This window comes from Heterodontus francisci, chromosome 28 (genome assembly GCF_036365525.1).
Source record: "Heterodontus francisci isolate sHetFra1 chromosome 28, sHetFra1.hap1, whole genome shotgun sequence".
Taxonomy (NCBI): domain Eukaryota; kingdom Metazoa; phylum Chordata; class Chondrichthyes; order Heterodontiformes; family Heterodontidae; genus Heterodontus; species Heterodontus francisci.
Genome location: NC_090398.1, coordinates 1,919,576 through 1,942,466, shown reverse-complemented (window position 1 = coordinate 1,942,466; position 22,891 = coordinate 1,919,576). Strand labels below are relative to the sequence as shown.

Below are 22,891 nucleotides of genomic sequence, written 5' to 3'. Positions count from 1 at the left end.
GTATCAGTTAGTGTCCACGGGTCTGAGCGTCTGTCTGTCTGTCTGAGCGTCTGTCTGTCTCAGCATTTGTCTGTTTGTATCTGAGCATCTCTCTGCGTCTGAGCGTCTGTCTGTCTCTCACTGAGCATTGGTCTGTCTCTCTGACTGCCTGTCTGCCTCGAAGCGTCTGTCTGTCTCTGGGCATCTGTCTGTCTCTCACTTAGTCCCATTCTCTCTTAGGGAGATATCTGTGTACTTACTGGTGTCTCTCAGTCCCCTCTCACTCAGGGATAGGGAGGGTTGTAGGAGCTGGAGGAGGTTACAGTGATAGGGAGGATTGTAGGGGTTGGAGTTGGTTACAGATATAGGGAGGGTTGTAGGAGCTGGAGGAGGTTACAGTGATAGGGAGTGTTGTAGGGGCTGGAGGAGGTTAGAGATAGGGAGGATGGGAGGGGTTGGAGTTGGTTACAGATATAGGGAGGGTTGTAGGAGCTGGAGGAGGTGACAGTGATAGGGAGGGTTGTAGGGGCTGAAGGAGGTTACTGAGATAGGGAGGGTTGTAGGGGCTGGAGGAGGTTAGAGATAGGGAGGATGGTAGGGGGTGGAGGAGATTACAGAGATAGGGAGGGTTGTCGGGGCTGGAGGAGGTTACAGAGACAGGGAGGGTTGGAGGGGCTGGAGGATTTTACAGAGATAGGGAGGGTTTTCGGGGCTGGAGGAGATTACAGAGATCTCGGAGGGGTTTTGGGACTGGAGGAGGTTACAGAGATAGGGAGGGTTGTAGCGGCTGGAGGAGGTTACAGAGACAGGGAGGGTTGTAGGGGCTGGAGGAGGTTACAGAGACAGGGAGGGGTCTAGGGGTTGGAGGAGGTTACAGAGGTAGGGAGGGTTGTCGGGGTTGGAGGAGGTTACAGAGATAGGGAGGGTTGTAGGAGCTGGAGGAGGTTACAGTGATAGGGAGGATTGTAGGGGTTGGAGTTGGTTACAGAGATAGGGAGGGTTGTAGGAGCTGGAGGAGGTTACAGTGATAGGGAGGGTTGTAGGGGCTGAAGGAGGTTACAGTGATAGGGAGGGTTGTAGGGGCTGGACGAGTTTGCAGAGATGGGGAGGGTTGCAGGGACTGGAGGAGGTTACAGAGATAGGGAGGGGTGTATGGGCTGGATGAGGTTACAGAGATAGTGAGGGTTGTCGGGGCTGGAGTATGTTACAGAGATAGGGATCGTTGTAGGTACTGGAGGATGTTACAGAGATAGGAAGTGTTGTAGGGAGTGGAAGAGGTTTCAGAGATAGGGAGGGTTGGAGGGACTGGAAGAGGTTTCAGAGATAGGGAGGGTTGTCGGGACTGGAGAAGGTTACAGAGATAGGGAGTGTTGTAGGGACTGGAGGAGGTTCCAGAGAGAAGGAGTATTGTAGGGGCCCGTGGAGTTTACAGAGATGGGGAGTGTTGTAGGGACTAGAGGAGGTTACAGAGATAGGGAGGGTTGTAGGGACTGGAGGAGGTTACAGAGATAGGGAGGGTTGTTGGGACTGGAGGAGGTTACAGAGATGGGGAGTGTTGTAGGGACTGGAGGAGGTTACAGAGATGGGGAGGGTTGTCGGGGCTGGAGGAGGTTTCAGAGATAGGGAGGGTTGTAGGGACTAGAGGAGGTTACAGAGATACGGAGGGTTGTAGGGGCTGGAGGAGGTTACAGAGATAGGGAGGGTTGTAGAGACTGGAGGAGGTTAGAGATAGGGAGGGTTGTACCGGCTCGAGGAGGTTAGAGATAGGGAGGGTTGTACCGGCTCGAGGAGGTTAGAGATAGTGAGGGTTGTAGGGGCTCGAGGAGGTTACAGAGATAGGGAGGGTTGTAGCTGCTGGAGGAAGTGACAGAGATAGGTAGGTTTAGAGGGACTGGAGGAGTTTACAGAGATGGGGAGGGTCGAAGGTGCTGGTGGAGGTTACTGAGATAGGGAGGGTTGTAGGTGCTGGAGGAGGTTACAGAGATAGGGAGGGTTGTAGGGGCTGGAGAAGGTTACAGAGATAGGGAGGGTTGTCGGGGCTGGAGAAGGTTACAGAGATAGGGAGGGTTGGAGGGGCTGGAGGAGGTTACAGAGATAGGGAGGGTTATAGGGGCTGGAGGAGATTACAGAGATCTCGGAGGGTTGTAGGGACTGGAGGAGGTTACATAGATAGGGAGGATTGTCGGGGCTGGAGGTGGTTACAGAGATAGGGAGGGTTGTAGGAGCTGGAGGAGGTTACATTGATAGGGAGGGTTGTAGGGGCTGGGGGAGGTTACAGAGATAGGGAGGGTTGTAGGGACTGGAGGAGGTTACAGAGATAGGGAGGGTTGTAGGGACTGGATTAGGTTACAGAGATAGGGAGGGTTGTAGGGGCTGGAGGAGGTTACAGAGATAGGGAGGGTTGTAGGGGCTGGAGGAGGTTACAGAGATAGGGAGGATTGTGAGGCCTGGAGCAGGATCCAGAGATAGTGAGGGTTGTAGGGGCTGGACGAGTTTACAGAGATGGGGAATGTTGTAGTGACTGGAGGAGGTTACACATATAGGGAAGGGTGTATGGGCTGGAGGAGGTTACAGAGATAGTGAGGGTTGTCGGGGCTGGAGTATGTTACAGAGATAGGGATTGTTGTAGGTACTGGAGGAGGTTACAGAGAATGGGAGGGTTGTCGGGGCTGGAGGAGGGTGCAGGGATAGGGAGGGGTGTAGGCGCTGGAGGAGGTTACAGAGAGTGCGAGGGTTGTAGAGACTGGAGGAGGTTACAGAGATAGGGAGTGTTGTAGAGACTGGAGGAGGTTACAGAGATAGGGAGTGTTGTAGGGGCTCGGGGAGGGTGCAGGGATAGGGAGGGTTGTAGAGACTGGAGGAGGTTACAGAGAAAAGGAGTATTGTATTGGCTGGAGGAGGTTACAGAGATAGGGAGGGTTGTAGAGACTGGCGGAGGTTACAGAGATAGGGAGTGTTGTAGAGACTGGAGGAGATTACAGAGATAGGGAGTGTTGTCGGGGCTGGAGGAGGGTGCAGGGATAGGGAGGGTTGTAGGGGCTGGAGGAGGTTACAGAGACAGGGAGGTGTCTAGGGGTTGGACGAGGTTACAGAGGTAGGGAGTGTTGTCGGGGTTGGAGGAGGTTACAGAGATAGGGAGGGTTGTAGGAGCTGGAGGAGGTTACAGTGATAGGGAGGATTGTAGGGGTTGGAGTTGGTTACAGAGATAGGGAGGGTTGTAGGAGCTGGAGGAGGTTACAGTGATAGGGAGGGTTGTAGGGGCTGAAGGAGGTTACTGAGATAGGGAGGGTTGTCGGAGCTGGAGGCGGTTACAGTGATAGGGAGGGTTGTAGGGGCTGGACGAGTTTACAGAGATGGGGATGGTTGTAGGGACTGGAGGAGGTTACAGAGATAGGGAGGGGTGTATGGGCTGGATGAGGTTACAGAGATAGTGAGGGTTGTCGGGGCTGGAGTATGTTACAGAGATAGGGATCGTTGTAGGTACTGGAGGAGGTTACAGAGATAGGGAGGGTTGGAGGGACTGGAAGAGGTTTCAGAGATAGGGAGGGTTGTCGGGACTGGAGGAGGTTACAGAGATGGGGAGTGTTGTAGGGACTAGAGGAGGTTACAGAGATAGGGAGGGTTGTAGGGACTGGAGGAGGTTACAGAGATGGGGAGTGTTGTAGGGACTGGAGGAGGTTACAGAGATGGGGAGGGTTGTCGGGGCTGGAGGAGGTTTCAGAGATAGGGAGGGTTGTAGGGACTAGAGGAGGTTACAGAGATAGGGAGGGTTGTAGGGGCTGGAGGAGGTTACAGAGATAGGGAGGGTTGTAGAGACTGGAGGAGGTTAGAGATAGGGAGGGTTGTACCGGCTCGAGGAGGTTAGAGATAGGGAGGGTTGTTCCGGCTCGAGGAGGTTAGAGATAGGGAGGGTTGTAGGGGCTCGAGGAGGTTACAGAGATAGGGAGGGTTGTAGCTGCTGGAGGAGGTGACAGAGATAGGTAGGTTTAGAGGGACTGGAGGAGTTTACAGAGATGGGGAGGGTCGTAGGTGCTGGTGGAGGTTACTGAGATAGGGAGGGTTGTCGGTGCTGGAGGAGATTACAGAGATAGGGAGGGTTGTCGGGGCTGGAGGAGGTTACAGAGACAGGTAGGGTTGGAGGGGCTGGAGGAGGTTACAGAGATAGGGAGGGTTATAGGGGCTGGAGGAGATTACAGAGATCTCGGAGGGTTGTAGGGACTGGAGGAGGTTACAGAGATAGGGAGGGTTGGAGGGGCTGGTGGTGGTTACAGAGATAGGGAGGGTTGTAGGAGCTGGAGGAGGTTACATTGATAGGGAGGGTTGTAGGGGCTGGAGGAGGTTAGAGATATAGGGAGGGTTGTAGGGGCTGGGGGAGGTTACAGTGATAGGGAGGGTTGTAGGGACTGCAGGTGGTTACAGAGATAAAGAGGGTTGTAGGGACTGGATTAGGTTACAGAGATAGGGAGGGTTGTAGGGACTGCAGGTGGTTACAGAGATAAAGAGGGTTGTAGGGACTGGATTAGGTTACAGAGATAGGGAGGGTTGTAGGGGCTGGAGGAGGTTACAGAGATAGGGAGGATTGTGAGGCCTGGAGCAGGATCCAGAGATAGTGAGGGTTGTCGGGGCTGGAGGAGGTTGCAGAGATAGCGAGGGTTGTAGGGACTGGACGAGTTTACAGAGATGGGGAATGTTGTAGTGACTGGAGGAGGTTACACATATAGGGAAGGGTGTATGGGCTGGAGGAGGTTACAGAGATGGTGAGGGTTGTCGGGGCTGGAGTATGTTACAGAGATAGGGATTGTTGTAGGTACTGGAGGAGGCTACAGAGATAGGGAGTGTTGTAGGGAGTGGAAGAGGTTTCAGAGATAGGGAGGGCTGGAGGGACTGGAAGAGGTTTCAGAGATAGGGAGGGTTGTCGGGACTGGAGGAGGTTACAGAGAATGGGAGGGTTGTAGGGACTGGAGGAGGTTACAGCGATCGGGAGTGTTGTAGGGACTGGAGGAGGTTACAGAGAGAAGGAGTATTGTGGGGGCCCGTGGAGTTTGCAGAGATAGGAAGGGGTGTCGGGTCTGGTGGAGGTTACAGAGATGGGGAGGGTTGTAGGGACTGGAGGAGGTTACAGAGATGGGGTGTGTTGTAGGGACTGGAGGAGGTTACAGAGATGGGGTGGGTTTTCGGGGCTGGAGGAGGTTTCAGAGATAGGGCGGGTTGTAGGGACTGGAGGGGGTTACAGAGATAGGGAGGGTTGTCGGGGCTGGAGGAGGTTACAGAGATAGGGAGGGTTGTAGAGACTGGAGGAGGTTACAGAGATAGGGAGTGTTGCAGAGACTGGAGGAGGTTACAGAGATAGGGAGGGTTGTAGGGGCTGGAGGAGGGTGCAGGGATAGGGAGGGGTATAGGCGCTGAAGGAGGTTACAGAGAGTGGGAGGGTTGTAGAGACTGGAGGAGGTTACAGAGATAGGGAGTGTTGTAGAGACTGGAGTAGGTTACAGAGATAGGGAGTGTTGTAGGGGCTCGAGGAGGGTGCAGGGATAGGGAGGGTTGTAGGGGCTGGAGGAGATTACAGAGATAGGGAGTATTGTAGGGGCTGGAGGAGGGTGCAGGGATAGGGAGGGGTGTAGGTGTTGGAGGAGGTTACAGAGAGTGGGAGGGTTGTAGGGACTGGAGGAGGGTACAGAGATAGGGAGGGTTGTGGGGGCTGGAGGAGGTTACAGAGATAGGGAGTGTTGCAGCGGCTGGAGGAGGTTACAGAGATAGGGAGGGTTGTGGGGACTGGAGGAGGTTACAGAGATAGGGAGTGTTGTAGGGACTGGAGGAGGTTACAGAGATAGGGAGGGTTGTGGGGGCTGGAGGAGGTTACAGGGATAGGGAGAGTTGTAGGGACTGGAGGAGGTTACAGAGATAGGGAGTGTTGCAGGGGCTGGAGGAGGTTACAGAGATAGGGAGGGTTGTAGGGACTGGAGGAGGTTACAGAGATAGGGAGGGTTGTTGGGGCTGGAGGAGGTTACAGAGATAGGGAGGGTTGTAGGGACTGGAGGAGGTTACAGAGATAGGGAGGGTTGTGGGGGCTGGAGGAGGTTACAGAGATAGGGAGGGTTGTAGGGACTGGAGGAGGTTACAGAGATAGGGAGGGTTGTAGGGGCTGGAGGAGGTTACAGAGATAGGGAGGGTTGTAGGGACTGGAGGAGGTTACAGAGATAGGGAGGTTTGTAGGGACTGGAGGAGGTTACAGAGATAGGGAGTGTTGTCGGGACTGGAGGAGGTTACAGAGATAGGGAGGGTTGTAGGGACTGGAGGAGGTTACAGAGATAGGGTGGGTTGTAGGGACTGGAGGAGGTTACAGAGATAGGGAGGGTTGTAGGGGCTGGAGGAGGTTACAGAGATAGGGAGGGTTGTAGGGACTGGAGGAGGTTACAGAGATAGGGAGGGTTGTAGGGACTGGAGGAGGTTACAGAGATAGGGAGTGTTGTTGGGGCTGGAGGAGGTTACAGAGATAGGGAGGGTTGTAGGGACTGGAGGAGGTTACTGAGATAGGTAGTACTATATGGGCCAGAGTGGGAGTCAGTGTTGGTCAGTGAGCACAGGGGGTGAGGGGTGAACGGGACTCGGTGTGAATTCGGACACGGGGGGCGGGGGGCGGGGGCAGAGTTTCGGATGAGCTGAAGTTTACGGAGGGTAGAATGTGGGAGAGCAGCCAGGAGAGTGTTGGAATAGTCAAGTCTGAAGGTGACAGAGGCAGGGATGAGGGTTTCAGCAGTGGATGAGCTGAGAGAGGGGTGGGGACGGGCGATGTCATGGAGGTGGGAATAGGCGGTGTTAGTGATGGCGCGGACATGTGGGCGGAAGCTCGTCTCTCTGAGTAACTGTAACTTTGAGCAGATCTGTGTGTGTGTGTGCCTGTCTGTGTGTGTGTGTGTCTGTCTGTGTGTGTGTGTCTGCCTGTGTGTCTGTGTCTGTGTGTCTTTGATTGTCTGTGTGTCTGTGTCTGTGTGTGTGTGTCTGTCTGTGTGTGTGTGTCTGTCTGTGTGTGTGTGTGTCTGTCTGTGTGTTTGTGTGTCTGTCTGTGTGTGTGTGTCTGTGTGTCTTTGTTTGTCTGTGTGTCTGTGTCTGTGTGTGTGTGTCTGTCTGTGTGTGTGTGTCTGCCTGTGTGTCTGTGTCTGTGTGTCTTTGTTTGTCTGTGTCTGTGTGTGTATCTGTGTCAGTGTGTCTTTGTTTGTCTGTGTGTCTGTGTCTGTGTGTGTGTGTCTGTCTGTGTGTCTGTGTCTGTGTGTGTTTCTGTGTGTCTGTGTCTGTGTGTGTTTCTGTGTCTGTCTGTGTGTCTGTGTCTGTGTGTGTGTCTGTGGCTGTCTGTGTGTTTGTGTCTGTCTGTGTATCTGTGTCAGTGTGTCTTTGTTTGTCTGTGTGTCTGTGTCTGTGTGTGTGTCTGTCTGTGTCTGTGTGTGTTTCTGTGTCTGTCTGTGTGTCTGTGTCTGTGTGTGTGTCTGTGGCTGTCTGTGTGTTTGTGTCTGTCTGTGTATCTGTGTCAGTGTGTCTTTGTTTGTCTGTGTGTCTGTGTCTGTGTGTGTGTGTCTGTCTGTGTGTCTGTGTCTGTGTGTGTGTCTGTGTCTGTCTGTGTGTGTGTGTGTCTGTCTGTGTGTCTGTGTCTGTCTGTGTGTCTTTCTGTCTGTGTGTCTGTGTCTGTGTGTGTGTCTGTGTCTGTCTGTGTGTGTGTGTCTGTCTGTGTGTCTGTGTCAGTGTGTCTTTCTTTGTCTGTGTGTCTGTGTCTGTGTGTGTGTGTCTGTCTGTGTGTCTGTGTCTGTCTGTGTGTCTGTGTCTGTGTGTGTGTCTGTGTCTGTGTGTTTGTGTCTGTCTGTGTGTCTGTGTCAGTGTGTGTGTCTGTGTCTGTCTGTGTGTGTGTGTGTCTGTCTGTGTGTCTGTGTGTCTGTGTGTCTTTGTTAGTCTGTGTGTCTGTGTCTGTGTGTCTGTGTCTGTCTGTGTGTCTGTGTCTGTGTCTGTGTGTGTGTCTGTGTCTGTCTGTGTGTTTATGTCTGTCTTTGTGTCTGTGTCTGTCTGTGTGTCTGTCTGTGTGTGTGTCTGTCTGTGTGTCTGTGTCTGTGTGTCTTTGTTTGTCTTGCTGAGTTTGTCTGTCGGTTTGTTTTGATGACCATATTCTCATTCTCTCTCTATCCATATATCTCTCTCTCATTCTCTCGCTCCATATTTCTTTTGCTCTCTGTCTACTGTGCATCTATCTCTCCAAATCTTCTCTCTCTCTGTCTATCTCTCTCACTCATGTCCCGATCTCTCCCTCTCTCTGTCCCCCTCTCGCTATCTGTTTCTTTTTGTCGCACTCTCTCTGTCTCCCTCTCCATCTGTCTTTCACTCCCTCTCTCACTGTCCATATTTCTCCCTCTCTGTATCCCTCTGGGTCGCTCTCTCTCTCCGTCTCCCTCTTTTGCTCTGTCTCTCACTTGCTGTCCTGATCTTTCCCTCTCTGTCTCCCTCTCTGTCTTCCTGATGCGTTCTCTCTCTCTCTCCGTCTCTGTCTGTGTGACTCTCACTCCCTCTCAATGTGTGTGTGTATTTTCTCTGTGTCTCTCCCTCTCTGGGTGTGTGTGTGTGTTTTCCTCTCCCTCTCCCTCCCCCACCCACTCTCTCCTTTCCACCCCCCCCCCCTCACACCTTCCCTGTGACTTCCAGATCATTCTGAACTCCATGCACCGTTACCAGCCGCGGTTCCACGTGGTTTACGTTGACCCACGCAAGGACAGTGAGCGATACGCGGCGGAGAATTTCAAGACCTTTCTGTTTGCGGAGACGCGTTTCACGGCTGTCACAGCGTATCAAAATCACAGGGTAAGAATGAGCAAAAGAAAAAAGCCCAATTCTGTACATTCCGTTACCAGCCGGGAATGGTGAATTCGGGGGATCCAGGCTGGAGGGGCCGAATGGCCCCCTCCTGCTCCTATTTCACGTGGTCTTAGGAGAGGATTGACGGTCTTTCCAAATAACTGGGCGTCCCGTGTCTCAGATAAACATGACCATTTTTTTTTTTTTTTTTAAATAACTTTATTAAAACAGATAAATAAACAAAAAAACTCAAATTAAAATGCCATTCTCGGCGTCGACAATGCACTCCAGTCCCTGCGGTGCCCACCGGTCGCGGAAGGCCTCAAGCGTACCGGCGGACACCGCATGCTCCTTTTCCAGGGACACCCGGGCGCGAACGTAACCGCGGAAGAGGGGCAGGCAATCGGGGAGGACGGACCCCCCGACGGCCCGCAACCTGGACCTGTGAATTGCCACCTTGGCCAGGCCCAGGAGCAGACCGACGAGGAGATCCTCCTCCCGGCCCGAGCCCCTCCGCACCGGGTGCCCAAAGATCAGGAGCGTGGGACTGAAGTGCAGCCAGAATTTGAGGAGCAGCCCCTTCAGATACTCAAATAGGGGCTGCAACCTCGCACACTCCGTATAAATGTGGAACACGGACTCGTCCAGGCCGCAGAAAGTACAGGTGGCCTGGGAGTCCGTGAACCTACTTAAAAGCCTATTGCACGGGACTGCCCAGTGCAGCACCCTCCACCCCAGGTCCCCGATGTAAAGGGGGAAGACTCCCGCGTAGAGAGACCTCCATCGGGGTTTCCCCTCGCCGCCAGATGGCAACGCGGACCGCCAGGGCGTGTCCGGCCGGCTGACGAGGGCGAGGAAGTGGAGAGTTTGCAGGAGCAGCCCGTACAGGAAACCCCTCCGCGCCGATTGGAATGGCACGGAGGGCATTTCCGAGAGGCGGCTCGGGTTGTGCGGGACCGGCTCCCGAGGAGGGTTTCGGGGCCTGGGTCCGATGAGCAGTTCCGGCCGAGCGGGGGTCAGCTCGGCCGGGATCGCTCCGCACTCCCGAGCCCCCTCGCCACCCGCAGTGAGGGGCGTCCCGGGGGTTTCGGCTACTCCTCCGCCCGCCGGACCGTCCCCGGAGTCGGCCGCCCGGACAGCCGAGGCGCTCTCCTCCGCCGGCGGGGGAGCGCCCTGACTGGAGGCGACCATGTTCCAGACTCGGAAAAGATCCCGGTAAAAGACAGGCAACTCCCTCAGAGAGGCGCGGCTAACGGACTCCACCGGGAGCTGCGTGTCGTCTTGAAGGCAGTGACACTGGCGGAAAAAATACGTCGCCAGTGCACACCATCTGGGAGGACGCTCGACGTACAGGTATCTCTGCAGGGTCCGAAGGCGGAGAGTCGCAGCCTGGGTGCGGACGCACACCAGCGACTGACCGCCCTCCTCGATCGGGAGACTCAGGACCGCGGCAGAGACCCAGTGTTTCCTCTTGCCCCAGAAGAAATCGACGAGTTTCTTCTGGATCTTGGTGGCGAATACAGGGGGCGGGGCCAAAGTGACCAACCGGTACCACAGCATGGAGGCCACCAGTTGGTTTATGACCAACGCTCGGCCCCTGTAGGAAAGCGCTCGGAGCAGTCCTGTCCAGCGCCCCAGCCGAGCGGTGACTTTTGCCTCCAACTCCTGCCAGTTTGCCGGCCAGGCTTCCTCAGCGGGGCTAAGGTGGACTCCCAGATAGAGGAGGTGCGTGGTGCTCCACGCAAAAGGTGTCATCTCCTCCGGCAGGGAGTCCACCCGCCACTGACCAACCAGGAGTCCGGAACATTTCTCCCAATTGATCCTCGCGGAGGACGCGGCAGTAAAGGTCTGCTGGCAGTCACGCATCCTCCGCAAGTCAACGGGATCTGTGATTGCGAGGAGCACGTCGTCAGCGTAAGCCGAGAGGACGACCCGCATGGCCGGCTCGCGCAGAGCCAATCCCGTCAACCTCCTGCGAAGCAGGCACAGGAAGGGCTCCACGCAGATGGTATACAATTGGCCGGACATGGGGCACCCCTGACGCACTCCTCTCCCAAATCGAAGGGGCGCCGTCAAGGACCCGTTAACTTTGACTAGACACTCTGCGGCGGCGTATAAAAGTCGGACCCGGGCCACGAAATGCGGCCCGAGTCCGAAAGCGCGCAGAGTCCCGAAAAGGTAATCGTGATCCACCCTGTCGAACGCCTTCTCCTGATCGAGGGAGAGAAAGGCGACCGACTGACCAGTCCTCTGGGAAAGATGGATCAGGTCCCGGACCAGGTGGATGTTGTCCTGGATGGACCGGCCCGGGACCGTGTAGGACTGGTCGGGGTGGATCATGTGGGCCAGCACGGAGCCCAGGCGGGTAGACATAGCCCGGGCAAAGATCTTATAATCCGTGCTGAGGAGGGAGACCGGACGCCAGTTTTTAAGCAGGCGGAGATCGCCCCTCTTCGGCAGCAGGACGATGACCGCCCTGCGCCACGAGAGGGGCATCTCCCCGGTCGCCAGGCTTTCCCCCAGGACCCGCGCGTAATCGTCCCCCAGGACGTCCCAGAACGCCCTGAGGAACTCCACGGTCAACCCATCCAGCCCTGGGGATTTGCCCCTCGAGAGCTGGTGGAGGGCGCCAGTCAGCTCCGCCAACGTGAGCGGAGCCTCCAATCCTTCGGCGCCCTCCGGGCTGACCTGCGGCAGGTCCTCCCACAAAACTCTGCGCGCATCCTCGCTGGACGGATCCGGAGAGAACAACGCACTCTAATAAGTCCGGACCAGGAGGCCCATTCCCTCCGGATCCGTGATGGAGGATCCGTCGTCGGCCAGCAGCTCGACGAGCTGCTTACGGACCCCCCGCCATTTTTCCAGCGAGTAGAAGAAGGGAGAGGCGCGGTCCAAATCTTCCAGGATCTGGATCCGCGACCTCACGTACGCGCCTCGGGACCCTATGAGCTGCAGGTCCCTCAGCGCGCCCTTCTTCTCTTTGTACGCCTGCCACAGAGCCGGGTCCACGACGGCATGACCGAGGCGGGACTCCAAGTCGAGCACCTCCCTCTCAAGGCGCCCGATCTCGGCTTCCCGCCTCTTGGTCGACCCCTTCGCGTACTCCTGACAGAAGACGCGGATGTGAGTCTTGCCCACATCCCACCATAGCCTCAAGGAGGGGAAGCCCCCCTGCTTCCTTCTCCAGTCGGCCCAGAATCGACAGAACGAGTCCCGAAATCGCACGTCCTCCAGCAGCCGGTTGTTAAAGTGCCAGTACGCGGACCCCGCCCACGTGCGGAGCGGAGTGAACTCCGCCCACACCAGGTGGTGGTCCGAGCACGGCACCAGCCGCATGGAGGCCGCCGAAACGCGGGAGACGTACGCCTGCGAAATGTAGAGGCGGTCGATTCGCGACCCCCCTCCTCCAGACCTCCACGTGAAGGCGCTGGAGTCGGGATGGAGATTCCGCCAGACGTCCACCAAGTTAAGGGAGCTGATCAGTCCCCTCAACTTCTCCACCGACGCTTGGCCGCGCTGGGGACCGGAGCGATCCCCCACCTCGAGGGTGCAGTTAAAATCCCCCCCGAGGATGATGCACTCGCCGCTATCGATGGAGCTCAAGAGAGCGGACACTTCTTCAAAGAAGCGCGCTTGCAATGCGCCGGGCCTGGGCGCGTACACGTTCACAAAGTGGAGCGGCACACTACCCAGGCGAACGGCGAGGTGGAGCAAGCGGCCCGGCACTAGCTCCTTGACCCCCAAGATCTCCGGCTGAAAAGTCGGGGCCAACAAGATAGCCACCCCACTAGAAATAGGGGTGAGGTGACTCATGTAGACCCCACCCTGCCACTCCAGGAGCCAGGTGTCTTCGTCTCCCGGAACGGTGTGGGTTTCCTGCAGAAAGCTCACCGCGTATCTCCCTTCCCTGAGGACTGAGAGATTGTGAAATCTGCGGTGAGACCCTCTGCTGCCGTTGATGTTGAGGCTGGCTATGGTTATCTTCATGTCAAAGGTACTTAAAACCCGTCACCAACAGCTCACTGTGAGGAGGGAGTGGAAGTGCACCTGGCCCTCCACTCCCCCAGCAACCCATTGAGGAACACATTAAAACGGCGCCTCTCAACCAGTTTCACGTCCGCGCGCTTGCCCGCTATCTTAAGGGCGGCACGGACGGACTGTATGATCAGCGCCAGATTCGACCAACGGTCGAGGGCCAGCTGAACTTTATTGCGGCAACCCCTGCAAGCCGCGAGGAAATCCCGGAGTTCCGCCGTGGGGATGAGAGGAGATTCGGTGGGAGGCACGAGGGACTCCACCACCTCACTGGCGATGGAATCAAGATCATCCTCCGTGCCCCGCACCGAATCCCCATCCTCCTCCGGGTCGTCACCGCCAGCGGCCGACACATCTACCACACACTGTGGGGCGGACGTCCCGGCCGCGCCAGCTGGTCCCGCCTCCGTCACGATCCCACCCCCAGGATCGATGGCGGAGGAGTCCTCTCTGGGTTCTATTGTGAAACTGGAGCCTGTAGGCACCAGCGGCCCAGGACCCCTCTCCACCTCCGTCCCCAGGGCAATGAGTGGTCCAGGGGAGACAGAAGTTCCCGACTCCGGGAAACCAGCCGGAGCCGAGACTGGAGGCGGAGGGAGGAGGCTATCTCCTGCTCCGCCAGCACCCACAGGCCCAGCAGATGGGGCAGCATTCTCAGTTATAACTGGGTCGGGTGTCTCCTGGTTGGTGGTGGACTTCGGCTGGGAGGCCCGACCCTCTGGGGCCTCGCCCTCCCCTTCATTCAGGACACCCGACCCAGTAGCAGTGGCAGAATGGGCGGCTTCCCCAGGCTCCCCCACCACAAGCAGGGCCCCACTTACTCCTTCAGGAGGGGCCTCATGTACCGGGGCCATCCCCTCCCCTCCATCCTGAGGAATAGTGTGCTCCTGCCCGGACTTTGCAGCCTTGGTGGTGGCGGTAGGGGGAACCTGAGGACCAGAAACAGGAGGCAGCTCCCCTCCAACAGATGGGCCCTGCACCTCAGGGCCCTGTGTTATTTCTGTGGAGGGGTGCCTTCTCCTCTTTTTCGCACTTGGGCGCGGAGACTCAGAGACCTCCATGTCATCAGAGGCCTCCGCCTCCGCACCCTTTTTTCCCTTTTTAGTCACCCTGGGCCTGAGCCCAGCCCTGGGACAGGTGGATTCCATGGGAATGGGCTTTGGGCTGAGCTCAGGCTTGGGTTGAGTCAAAGTGTCCAGGGGACGCGCCTCACGATGTTTCTTTTTTCCCCGCGTCTTCCTTCCGCTCGGACGGACGCTCCCCTCCCCACCAGAGGCTGTGAAAACCACAGCCTCCGGAACCGACTGAGCTGTGTCTGTTGGATCTGCGGGGGGAGTGGGAGGAGGTGCTGTGGAACCACTCTGGGCCGCCGAGGTGGAGCTGGCGGCCGGGAGGTTGGGGCAGTTCTTACGAACATGCCCCACCCCCTTGCAGACGTGGCACCGCGCTCCATCCGAGGTCCAGAAGACGCGGTAGGCCGTCCCCTGAAACTCTATACCGAAGTGGCCCTCCAAGACCTCCTCCCGCGCCAGCTGCATGAATAGCTGGCGGCGGAAGGAGTAGACATGTCGGAGGCTGTGCTCCCGAAGACCAAGCGGGACTGGGGTGAGCCCTGACCTCACCTCCCCCAGATGGTGTAGATGGGGGAGGAGGAGCTCATCAGGAATGAAGGGTGGGACGTTCGACAAGGTTACCCGATGTGCAGTGGCCCCCAGAGGGTCCACTGGCAGGAGAATCCCACCCACTGTGAGCCCCGTACTTAGGGCGAGGGACACAGCCCGCTCGGTCTTCAGGAAGAACACAGCCTTCCCATACATCTTTGAGGCTGCAACAATGGCCGAGGGGCCGACAACCACGGCCATTGCCTTAACACAAGCCTCAATAGTCATATTAGGATGGGTGTAACTCTTCACCCCATGCTTTGATGTTAAGATTTTAAATGGTGACGGGGCCACAGGAGCAGCTGTCGCAGCTGCTGCAGCATAGGAGGGCCCCGCCACCGGAGAGGACTGAGAAGTCATGGAGTGGAAGAGTTACAGGCACTTTGCTGAGAGAGAAAAAAAGAAAAGAGCAAATACAATAAATTAAAAATGTAACACTTAAAGGATGTAGCACAGGGGAAGAGGCTGAGGGAGAGGAAGGCCAAGAGGAATCAGTCTTTGTTAGTATTGCACAAGTCTTGTAGCTGGTCTTCCAGTTGGGAGGGTGGGGTGATGTCTTCACCTGGGTCAGCTGTAAGCTGCCCAGGCACACGCCTCCTTCGATGTTCAGATAATAAGTCTCTTCACCTGGGCAGCTCCAGCTGTCCCAGGCTTAATAGTTGGGGTGGGGAGGGAGCTCCCTATCCAAAGATGTTAAACACAGGAGCTCCCTATTGAACAATGCAGCCCCACCCAAGGTCTTCAGGTCTCTTCTTTCCCCACCCCCAACAATCAATGAAAAAGACTTTCAGTACAAAACAAACTCACAAAAGAGCTTCCAGTTCTCTGCCTTCCTTCCTTTGTTGAAATTTGGAAAAAACTTTTGTTGCAGTTTGAGTCTCTCCCTCTTGCAGCAGTCACACAGCCTGCAGCCTCCAACCTCTGCACACAGCCACAGTCAGCTGCACCTCGTTGATGCACTCAGGCTCCCAAATCAGAGAGCAGCCAATCCCAGTGCTGTACCTGTCCTGGGAGCACTCGATACTGACACTGGGTACAAAGTGGGGGGGACACACTGTCAGGGTAATGTAGAGGGAGCTCTACACTGTATCTAACCCGTACTGTACCTGTCCTGGGAGCACTCGATGCTGACACTGGGTATAAAGTGGGGGGGACACACTGTCAGGGTAATGTAGAGGGAGCTCTACACTGTATCTAACCCGTACTGTACCTGTCCTGGGAGCACTCGATACTGACACTGGGTATAAAGTGGGGGGGACACACTGTCAGGGTAATGTAGAGGGAGCTCTACACTGTATCTAACCCGTGCTGTACCTGTCCTGGGAGCACTCGATACTGACACTGGGTATAAAGTGGGGGGGACACACTGTCAGGGTAATGTAGAGGGAGCTCTACACTGTATCTAACCCCGTACTGTACCTGTCCTGGGAGCACTCGATACTGACACTGGGTATAAAGTGGGGGGGGACACACTGTCAGGGTAATGTAGAGGGAGCTCTACACTGTATCTAACCCGTACTGTACCTGTCCTGGGAGCACTCGATGCTGACACTGGTTATAAAGTGGGAGGGACACACTGTCAGGGTAATGTAGAGGGAGCTCTACACTGTATCTAACCCGTACTGTACCAGTCCTGGGAGCACTCGATACTGACACTGGGTATAAAGTGGGGGGGACACACTGTCAGGGTAATGTAGAGGGAGCTCTACACTGTATCTAACCCGTACTGTACCTGTCCTGGGAGCACTCGATGCTGACACTGGGTATAAAGTCGGGAAACTCCATCACCTCCAGCTTGTGAATTTTCTCTTACAGATCACCCAGTTGAAAATTGCCAGCAATCCATTTGCCAAGGGATTCCGGGACGGAGATCCAGATGATTGGTAGGTGTGCATTTCATTTTGCTCCGCTCTCCCTCGTCCCTCTCAAACGCTCTGCCCATCAATGTGGAGAAATGTGAGGTGATCCACTTTGGTAGGAAAAACAGAAATACAGAGTATTTCTTAAATGTTGAGAGGTTGGGAAGTGTTGATGTCCAAAAGGACCTGGGTGTCCTTGTTCATAAGTCACTGAAAGCTAACATGCAGGTGCAGCGGGCAGTTAAGAAGGCAAATAGTATGTTGGCCTTTATTACAAGAGGATTTGAGTACAGGAGTAAAGATGTCTTGCTGCAATTATATAGAGCCTTGGTGAGACCGCACCTGGAGTACTGCGTATAGTTTTGGTCTCCTTATCTAAGGAAGGATATACTTGCCGTGGAGGGAGTGCAGTGCAACGTAGGTTCACTAGACTAATCCCTGGGATGACGGGATTGTCTTATGAGGAGAGATTGAGGAAACTGGGCCTGTATTCTCTGGAGTTTCGAAGAATGAGAGGTGATCTCATTCAAGCGTACTGTGACAGTAAACAAACCTGCCAAATGAAAACGTATTAATTTCCTCATTTGCAACACTATTATTTGAACATTTACTGGACATTGAAATAACCTGTTTAAAAAACCCCACTGGAATGAGTGGCTGAAAACATGGCTGCACATTTGCATTCCGAGAGACAGTTGCCCAGATGGACAATGGGAGTGCTCCCGGATTCAATTAGCCAGGTGGGTTTTTTCATTAGCGATGATCAAAAGACATTGAGGGTCATTGAATGTGTAAGAGCCAGCATTTGAGGCGGACTGCAATTGAACTTCAGGAAGAAAGCACTGCTCTCTCCCTCTCTCTCACGCAAAGTTCCAGGGACCCACAGAAGTAACCTAAGCCTCAAGACAGAAAACTCCCGCAACCCTCCGGTACCAGCGCAACAAGTTTGCAAGTCTGCACTGGGCCCCAACGAGAACTGCAAGACTTAGCTTCAATCAAAGACTTGACATCCAACCCAAAGGCAGTAACTGAATTCCATCCACTACTTCAAACCCTCCCCCTTTAATTCTTTCTCCTCCTCTGTCTCTATTTGTTTGTGTGTTTATCGCATATGCATGCTAGTGTGGTCGCGTTGCATATTTTTAGTAGTTTTAACTGAGCTAGAGTGTTAAGGTTAATAAACTTTCACCTTTCTTGTTTAAATCTGAGAAATCCAGTCTCGTTGATTCCTTTACAATTACAATTAGAGAGCAGTGAGCAAGGACTCACTGAGGGGAAGCTAAGAACACCCTGTTTCTAAATGTTAAACCCCGTTACGGCCAAACCAGGAAAGGGCCGAGAGGGGAGCCCTAGACCCCTCCCTCACCTGCTCGTAACAGAAATTTGGGGGCTGGCGTCCTGGATTGGACCCACAGACAAATGAGAAATTGGAAGTGTGATGTCAAATTGATCCCAATCAGAAAGAGAAAATATTTCAGTGTAGGTTTTCTTGTGCTTGTGTGTGCTGGAACACTAACTGGGGGGGGGTGGGGTGGGTTGAGGGGGGGCCGACAGTGAAAGCGTGGAAAGTGCAAGGAGTGTAGTGCTGTGTACGGAAATTTTAAAATTTTCCCGATTGAATCCAAAATTCAATGAGGGAGACGTGGAAACATTTTTTGCATCTTTTGAGAAACTTGCAAGGCAATTAAAGTGGCCGGCTGAGACCTGGACTCTTCTGGTGCAGCGTAAGCTCACAGGTAAAGCCCATGAGGTTTATTCCCTGTTGCCAGGTGAGAGTTCATCAAATTATGAACTGACCTACTTGGAGTCTGGGAGAAGTAAGTATCTGGCTTTTGACCAGTGGTTGAAGGCTCTTAAAATGCAGCTCAGCTATGAAAACCTCGGAGAGGTGATTTTGCTGGAGGAATTTAGAAACTCTCTCCCCCTCTCCATAAAGACTCATGTCGAGGAACGAAAAGTACATAGAGCGAGGCAAGCCGCAGTTCTGGCAGATGAGTTTGCTCTAATATACAAGTTGGTCCCCCAGGGGAAAACCTTTCCTTTTCACCGCCAGAAATCCGAAAGGGAAGGTGATAGGTGACCAAGCAGTCCTGGGAGAGAAAGAAAAGCAGGAGACGCGGGGTGGGGAGGGGGGTGGGAGGGAGGGCCCTCCTCCAGCCAAAAAAGGATAGTGCTGTAATAGGAGTGAGAGCCGGAGGCCTGTGTGCTTCCATTCTAATAAGGTAGGTCATCTGAGAGCTGACAGCTGGAAACTACGGGGAAAGGCTGTGAAGTTAATCAGGGCACACCCGTTCAGTGCAGGAGAAAGGACCCCGATGGAAAGCACAGCTGAACAAGCTGTGGGTTTAACTGCAGCAGTCGTGAGACCCAGAAAACATACTGCTGTGGCTGCAGGAAAATTTAATCGGATTCCTGAAGGCTATCAGGGTTTTGTCTGAAGGGAGAGTAACCCCATACCCCTCGAGTGGGGCAAGCAAGCCCATAGTAATTCTCAGGGACACAGGGGCCACTAGATGCCTTTTACTGGGAAAAGGTCTGACCTTTCCCGCAGAGAGTGCAGTGAACACCAGAATGGTGGTGAATGGTATTGGAGGGCAGTGTATGTCTGTACCTGTACACCGGGTGCACCTGGAGTGCCACCTAGTTTCGGGACCGGTGACCATAGGGATTGTCCCTAGTTTGCCAGTGGACGGGGTTGGCCTGCTCCTCGGTAATGATCTAATGGGGACGAAGGTGGTAGCTTCTTCAGTAGTGAAAGAGAGACCCCAGGAGGTCAGTGAGACAGGGCAGTGGCAGGAGACGGTCCCCCTGCAGTTCCCCTGAATGTGTAGAGGATCAGGTCATGATCAAACCAGCTCCCCCAGAGGTGACTGTAAGGGACCACTGCCAAGAACAAAAGTGGACAGGCAGGCACAGGGCTGGCAAAATGTTAGAGAGGAAAGGTGAAACAGGGATAAAGAGGACAAGTTAAAGGAAATCCGGGAGGATTCCCAAATGAAAATCCCGACTGTCCGGTCAGCAACCCCGAAATGTTGGACAAATTAGACCCCGCATCCTCCTGTGTAAATGCAGACCCCAGAAGCACCCCACCAGAGTTGCTAACAGCAGTTACAGAAACCTGCACGGACAAAGAAAGTCCTCAAGAGGGCAGTGAAACAGTGAGGGTAATGCCTCACCTAGTCGAAGTGCCGCAGGGGCGTGCCGTAGAATTTGGACAAATACCTGCAAGCAGGAGTGCCACAGAGGAGAAAGGGAAGATTAGCAAAGAATCGGCCCCCGCAGACAGGAGAAAAGGGAACCAACCATCCCCTAAGGTGAAAAGCACTTGCATGATTCATCAAAGCACTGAAAGAGAGATCAGAATGGATCCACCCACAGCCGACGCCCATGATCAGAACTCCAAACCAGGGCTAATTATATCTAAACCTCCCCCCCACCCACCGCCACCCCGGCAGACCTCAACAGGAACAAAGACACCCTAGACAGTCATGGAAATGTGCAAACCTCAAACCTCCCCAAAAATCACATGTGTACTGGGATGCCCATTTCTTAACGTATTGCAGGCTGATAGTGTGTCTGGTAAGCTCTGAGGAATCTACAAACCTCTCAGGTGAGGCTGTTTCAAGCAAGGAGCTCAGCACATGGCGCACCTGTTGGTCAACCTGGGAGTTAATTGAATTGTGCTTGCAGAAAAGTTTTGAGGCAGACTGCAATTGAACTGCGAGAAGAAAGCACCCCTCTCTCTCTTTCTCTCCCTCTTTCCCCCTCTCTCTGTCTCTCTCTCTCTCTCTCTCTCACACACGCAGAGTTCCAGGGACCCACGGAAGTAACTCAAGCCTCAAGCCAGAAGGCTCCTGCAACCCCTTGATACCAGCGAAACAAGTTTGAAAGTGTGCACTGGGCCCCAACGAGAACTGCAAGGCTTAACTTCAATCAAAGACTTCACATCCAACTCAAAGCCAGGAACTGAATTCCATCTACTACTTCAAACCTTCCCCCTTGTATTTCTTTCTCCTCCTCTGTATCTATTTGTGTGTGTGTTTATCACGTATACATGTGAGCCTGAACGCCTCACGTATTTTGAGCAGTTTTAACTGAGTTAGAGTGTTAAGATTAATAAACTTAGACCTTTCCTGTTTAAATCTGAGAAATCCAATCTGGTTGGTTCCTCTGCAATTCTAATTAGAGAGCAGTGAGCAAGGACTCACAGAGGGGCAGCTAAAAACACTGTTTTAAAAGTTAAATCCTGTCATGACCAAACTAGGAAATGGCTGAGAGGGGAGCCCTAGACCCTTCCTCACCTGGTCATAACACGTACAAAATTCTTACAGGGTTCAACGGGGTAGATAGAGGAAGGATGTTTCCCCTGGCTGGGAAGTCTAGAACCAGGGGTCACAGTCTCAGGATAAGGGGTTGGCCATTTGGGACTGAGATGAGAAGAAATGTCTTCACTCCGAGGGTTGTGAATCTTTGGAATTCTCTACCCCAGAGAGCTGTGGATGCTCAGTTGTTGAATATATTCAAGACGGAGATCGAGGGATTTTTGGACGCCGAGGGAATTGAGGGATACGGGGAGAGGGCGGTAAAGCGGAGATGAGGTAGAGGATCAGCCCTGATCTTATTGAATGGGAGAGCAGGCTCGAGGGGCCGAATAGCCTCCTCCTGCTCCTGGTCTCTACATTCTCACGTTCCTGTGTCCAGTGATACGATAGGGGTCCACTGGTGACCGTCACTCGATGCTCCCTCAATGTGCTGGCACATTCCGTGATAGGACTGGCAGTGAGGGGGACTGGATCACCGAGCGGGAGACCAGTTAATTCTACACTCGGCCTGAGGATGGTGCCTGGACCATGACTGCTCACAGGGGTTATACAGGGTGGATGTTGTGTATGAAGAGATTCCGCAGTTGCTAACTTATTCCTGTTAAACCGGTTTAAATTCCAGGCCACAAAACCCGAGGCCGGGACCTCTGCCAATTCTGGGATCGATAACAAGTGCACGAAACTCATTATCAACAACATATCCAAGACACAGAGGAGATAAGAAAGGTACGCTTTGCAATGCTGGTTTCATTACGACTACACTCACTGGTGTCTCTCAGTCCCTCCCTCTCTCAGGGTGATATCTGTACACTGACTGGTGTCTCTCAGTCCCCTCTCTCTCAGGGTGATATCTATACACTGACTGGTGTCTCTCAGTCCCCTCTCTCTCAGGGTGATATCTGTACACTGACTGGTGTCTCTCAGTCCCCTCTCTCTCAGGGTGATATCTGTACACTGACTGGTGTCTCTCAGTCCCTCCCTCTCTCTCAGGGTGATATCTGTACACTGACTGGTGTCTCTCAGTCCCCTCTCTCTCAGGGTGATATCTGTACACTGACTGGTGTCTCTCAGTCCCTCCCTCTCTCAGGGAGATATCTGTACACTGACTGGTGTCTCTCAGTCCCCTCTCTCTCAGGGTGATATCTGTACATTCCCTCAGCACTGACCCTCCAACACTGCAGCACTCCCTCAGTGCTGACCCTCTGACAGTGCATCACTCCTTCAGTCTGACCTTCAATGCAGCACTCCCTCTGTACTGACCCTCCGACAGTGCAGCGCTCCCTCAGTACTGACCCTCCGACAGTGCAGCACTCCCTCTGTACTGACCCTCCGACAGTGCAGCAGCCCCTCAGTACTGACCCTCCGACAGTGCAGCACTCCCTCAGTACTGACCCTCCGACAGTGCAGCACTCCCTCAGTACTGACCCTCCCACAGTGCAACACTCCCTCAGTACTGACCCTCTGACAGTGCAGCCCTCCCTCAGTCTGACCCTCTGACAGTGCAGCGCTCCCTCAGTACTGACCCTCAGACAGTGCAGCAGTCCCTCAGTACTGACCCTCCGACAGTGCAGCACTCCCTCAGTACTGACCTGCCGACAGTGCAGCACTCCCTCAGTACTGACCCTCCGACAGTGCAGCACTCCCTCAGTACTGAACCTCCGACAGTGCAGCACTCCCTCAGTCTGACGCTCAAAGCAGCAGTCCCTCAGTACTGACCCTCCGACAGTTCAGTACTCCCTCATTACTGACCCTCCGACAATGCAGCGCTCCCTCAGTACTGTCTCTCCGACAATGTAGCACTCCTTCAGAACTGACGCTCCGACAATGCATCACTCCCTATGTTTTGACCCCTGGCAAATATTGATTGATGTCGTGTGTTGAGCCACTGATGCTGACAGTCCATCTAAATCCTGTTCTCTCTTCCTCCGCAGGGCTGCACTCGGTCCGTCGGCTCAGCCTGGATCCGACTGCCCGACGTCTTTTCCCCGCCCATCATCGGCAGCGTTACCTCGGAATTCCCGTTGGAGCTCCCGGCCCTCCTTCCGCCAGGCTGGACAATCCCTGTGACCCCCCGTCCCTCGCACCCTATGCCCTCTCCGCCTACTGTGCGAGCTCCGAATCACGGGCCCAGGCTGATCAGTCTCCTCCTGGGCTGCCGTTGGCCAACCCATATGGTGCAGGTTGCTACGGCTACATGACTCGGTGA

At 54.5% G+C, this 22,891-nt stretch overlaps 1 protein-coding gene across 1 annotated transcript in view; it reads left to right on the top strand.

Annotated features, from left to right (window-relative positions):
* Positions 1-22,891, top strand: part of LOC137385189 (T-box transcription factor TBX1-like) — a 62,163-nt gene extending 39,272 nt beyond the window's left edge. The window contains exons 4-7 of the mRNA XM_068060176.1: positions 8,659-8,814; positions 16,320-16,387; positions 21,308-21,411; positions 22,617-22,891. Of these exons, the coding sequence (XP_067916277.1) occupies positions 8,659-8,814; positions 16,320-16,387; positions 21,308-21,411; positions 22,617-22,891 (603 nt within the window). The remainder of the gene's footprint in view (positions 1-8,658; positions 8,815-16,319; positions 16,388-21,307; positions 21,412-22,616) is intronic.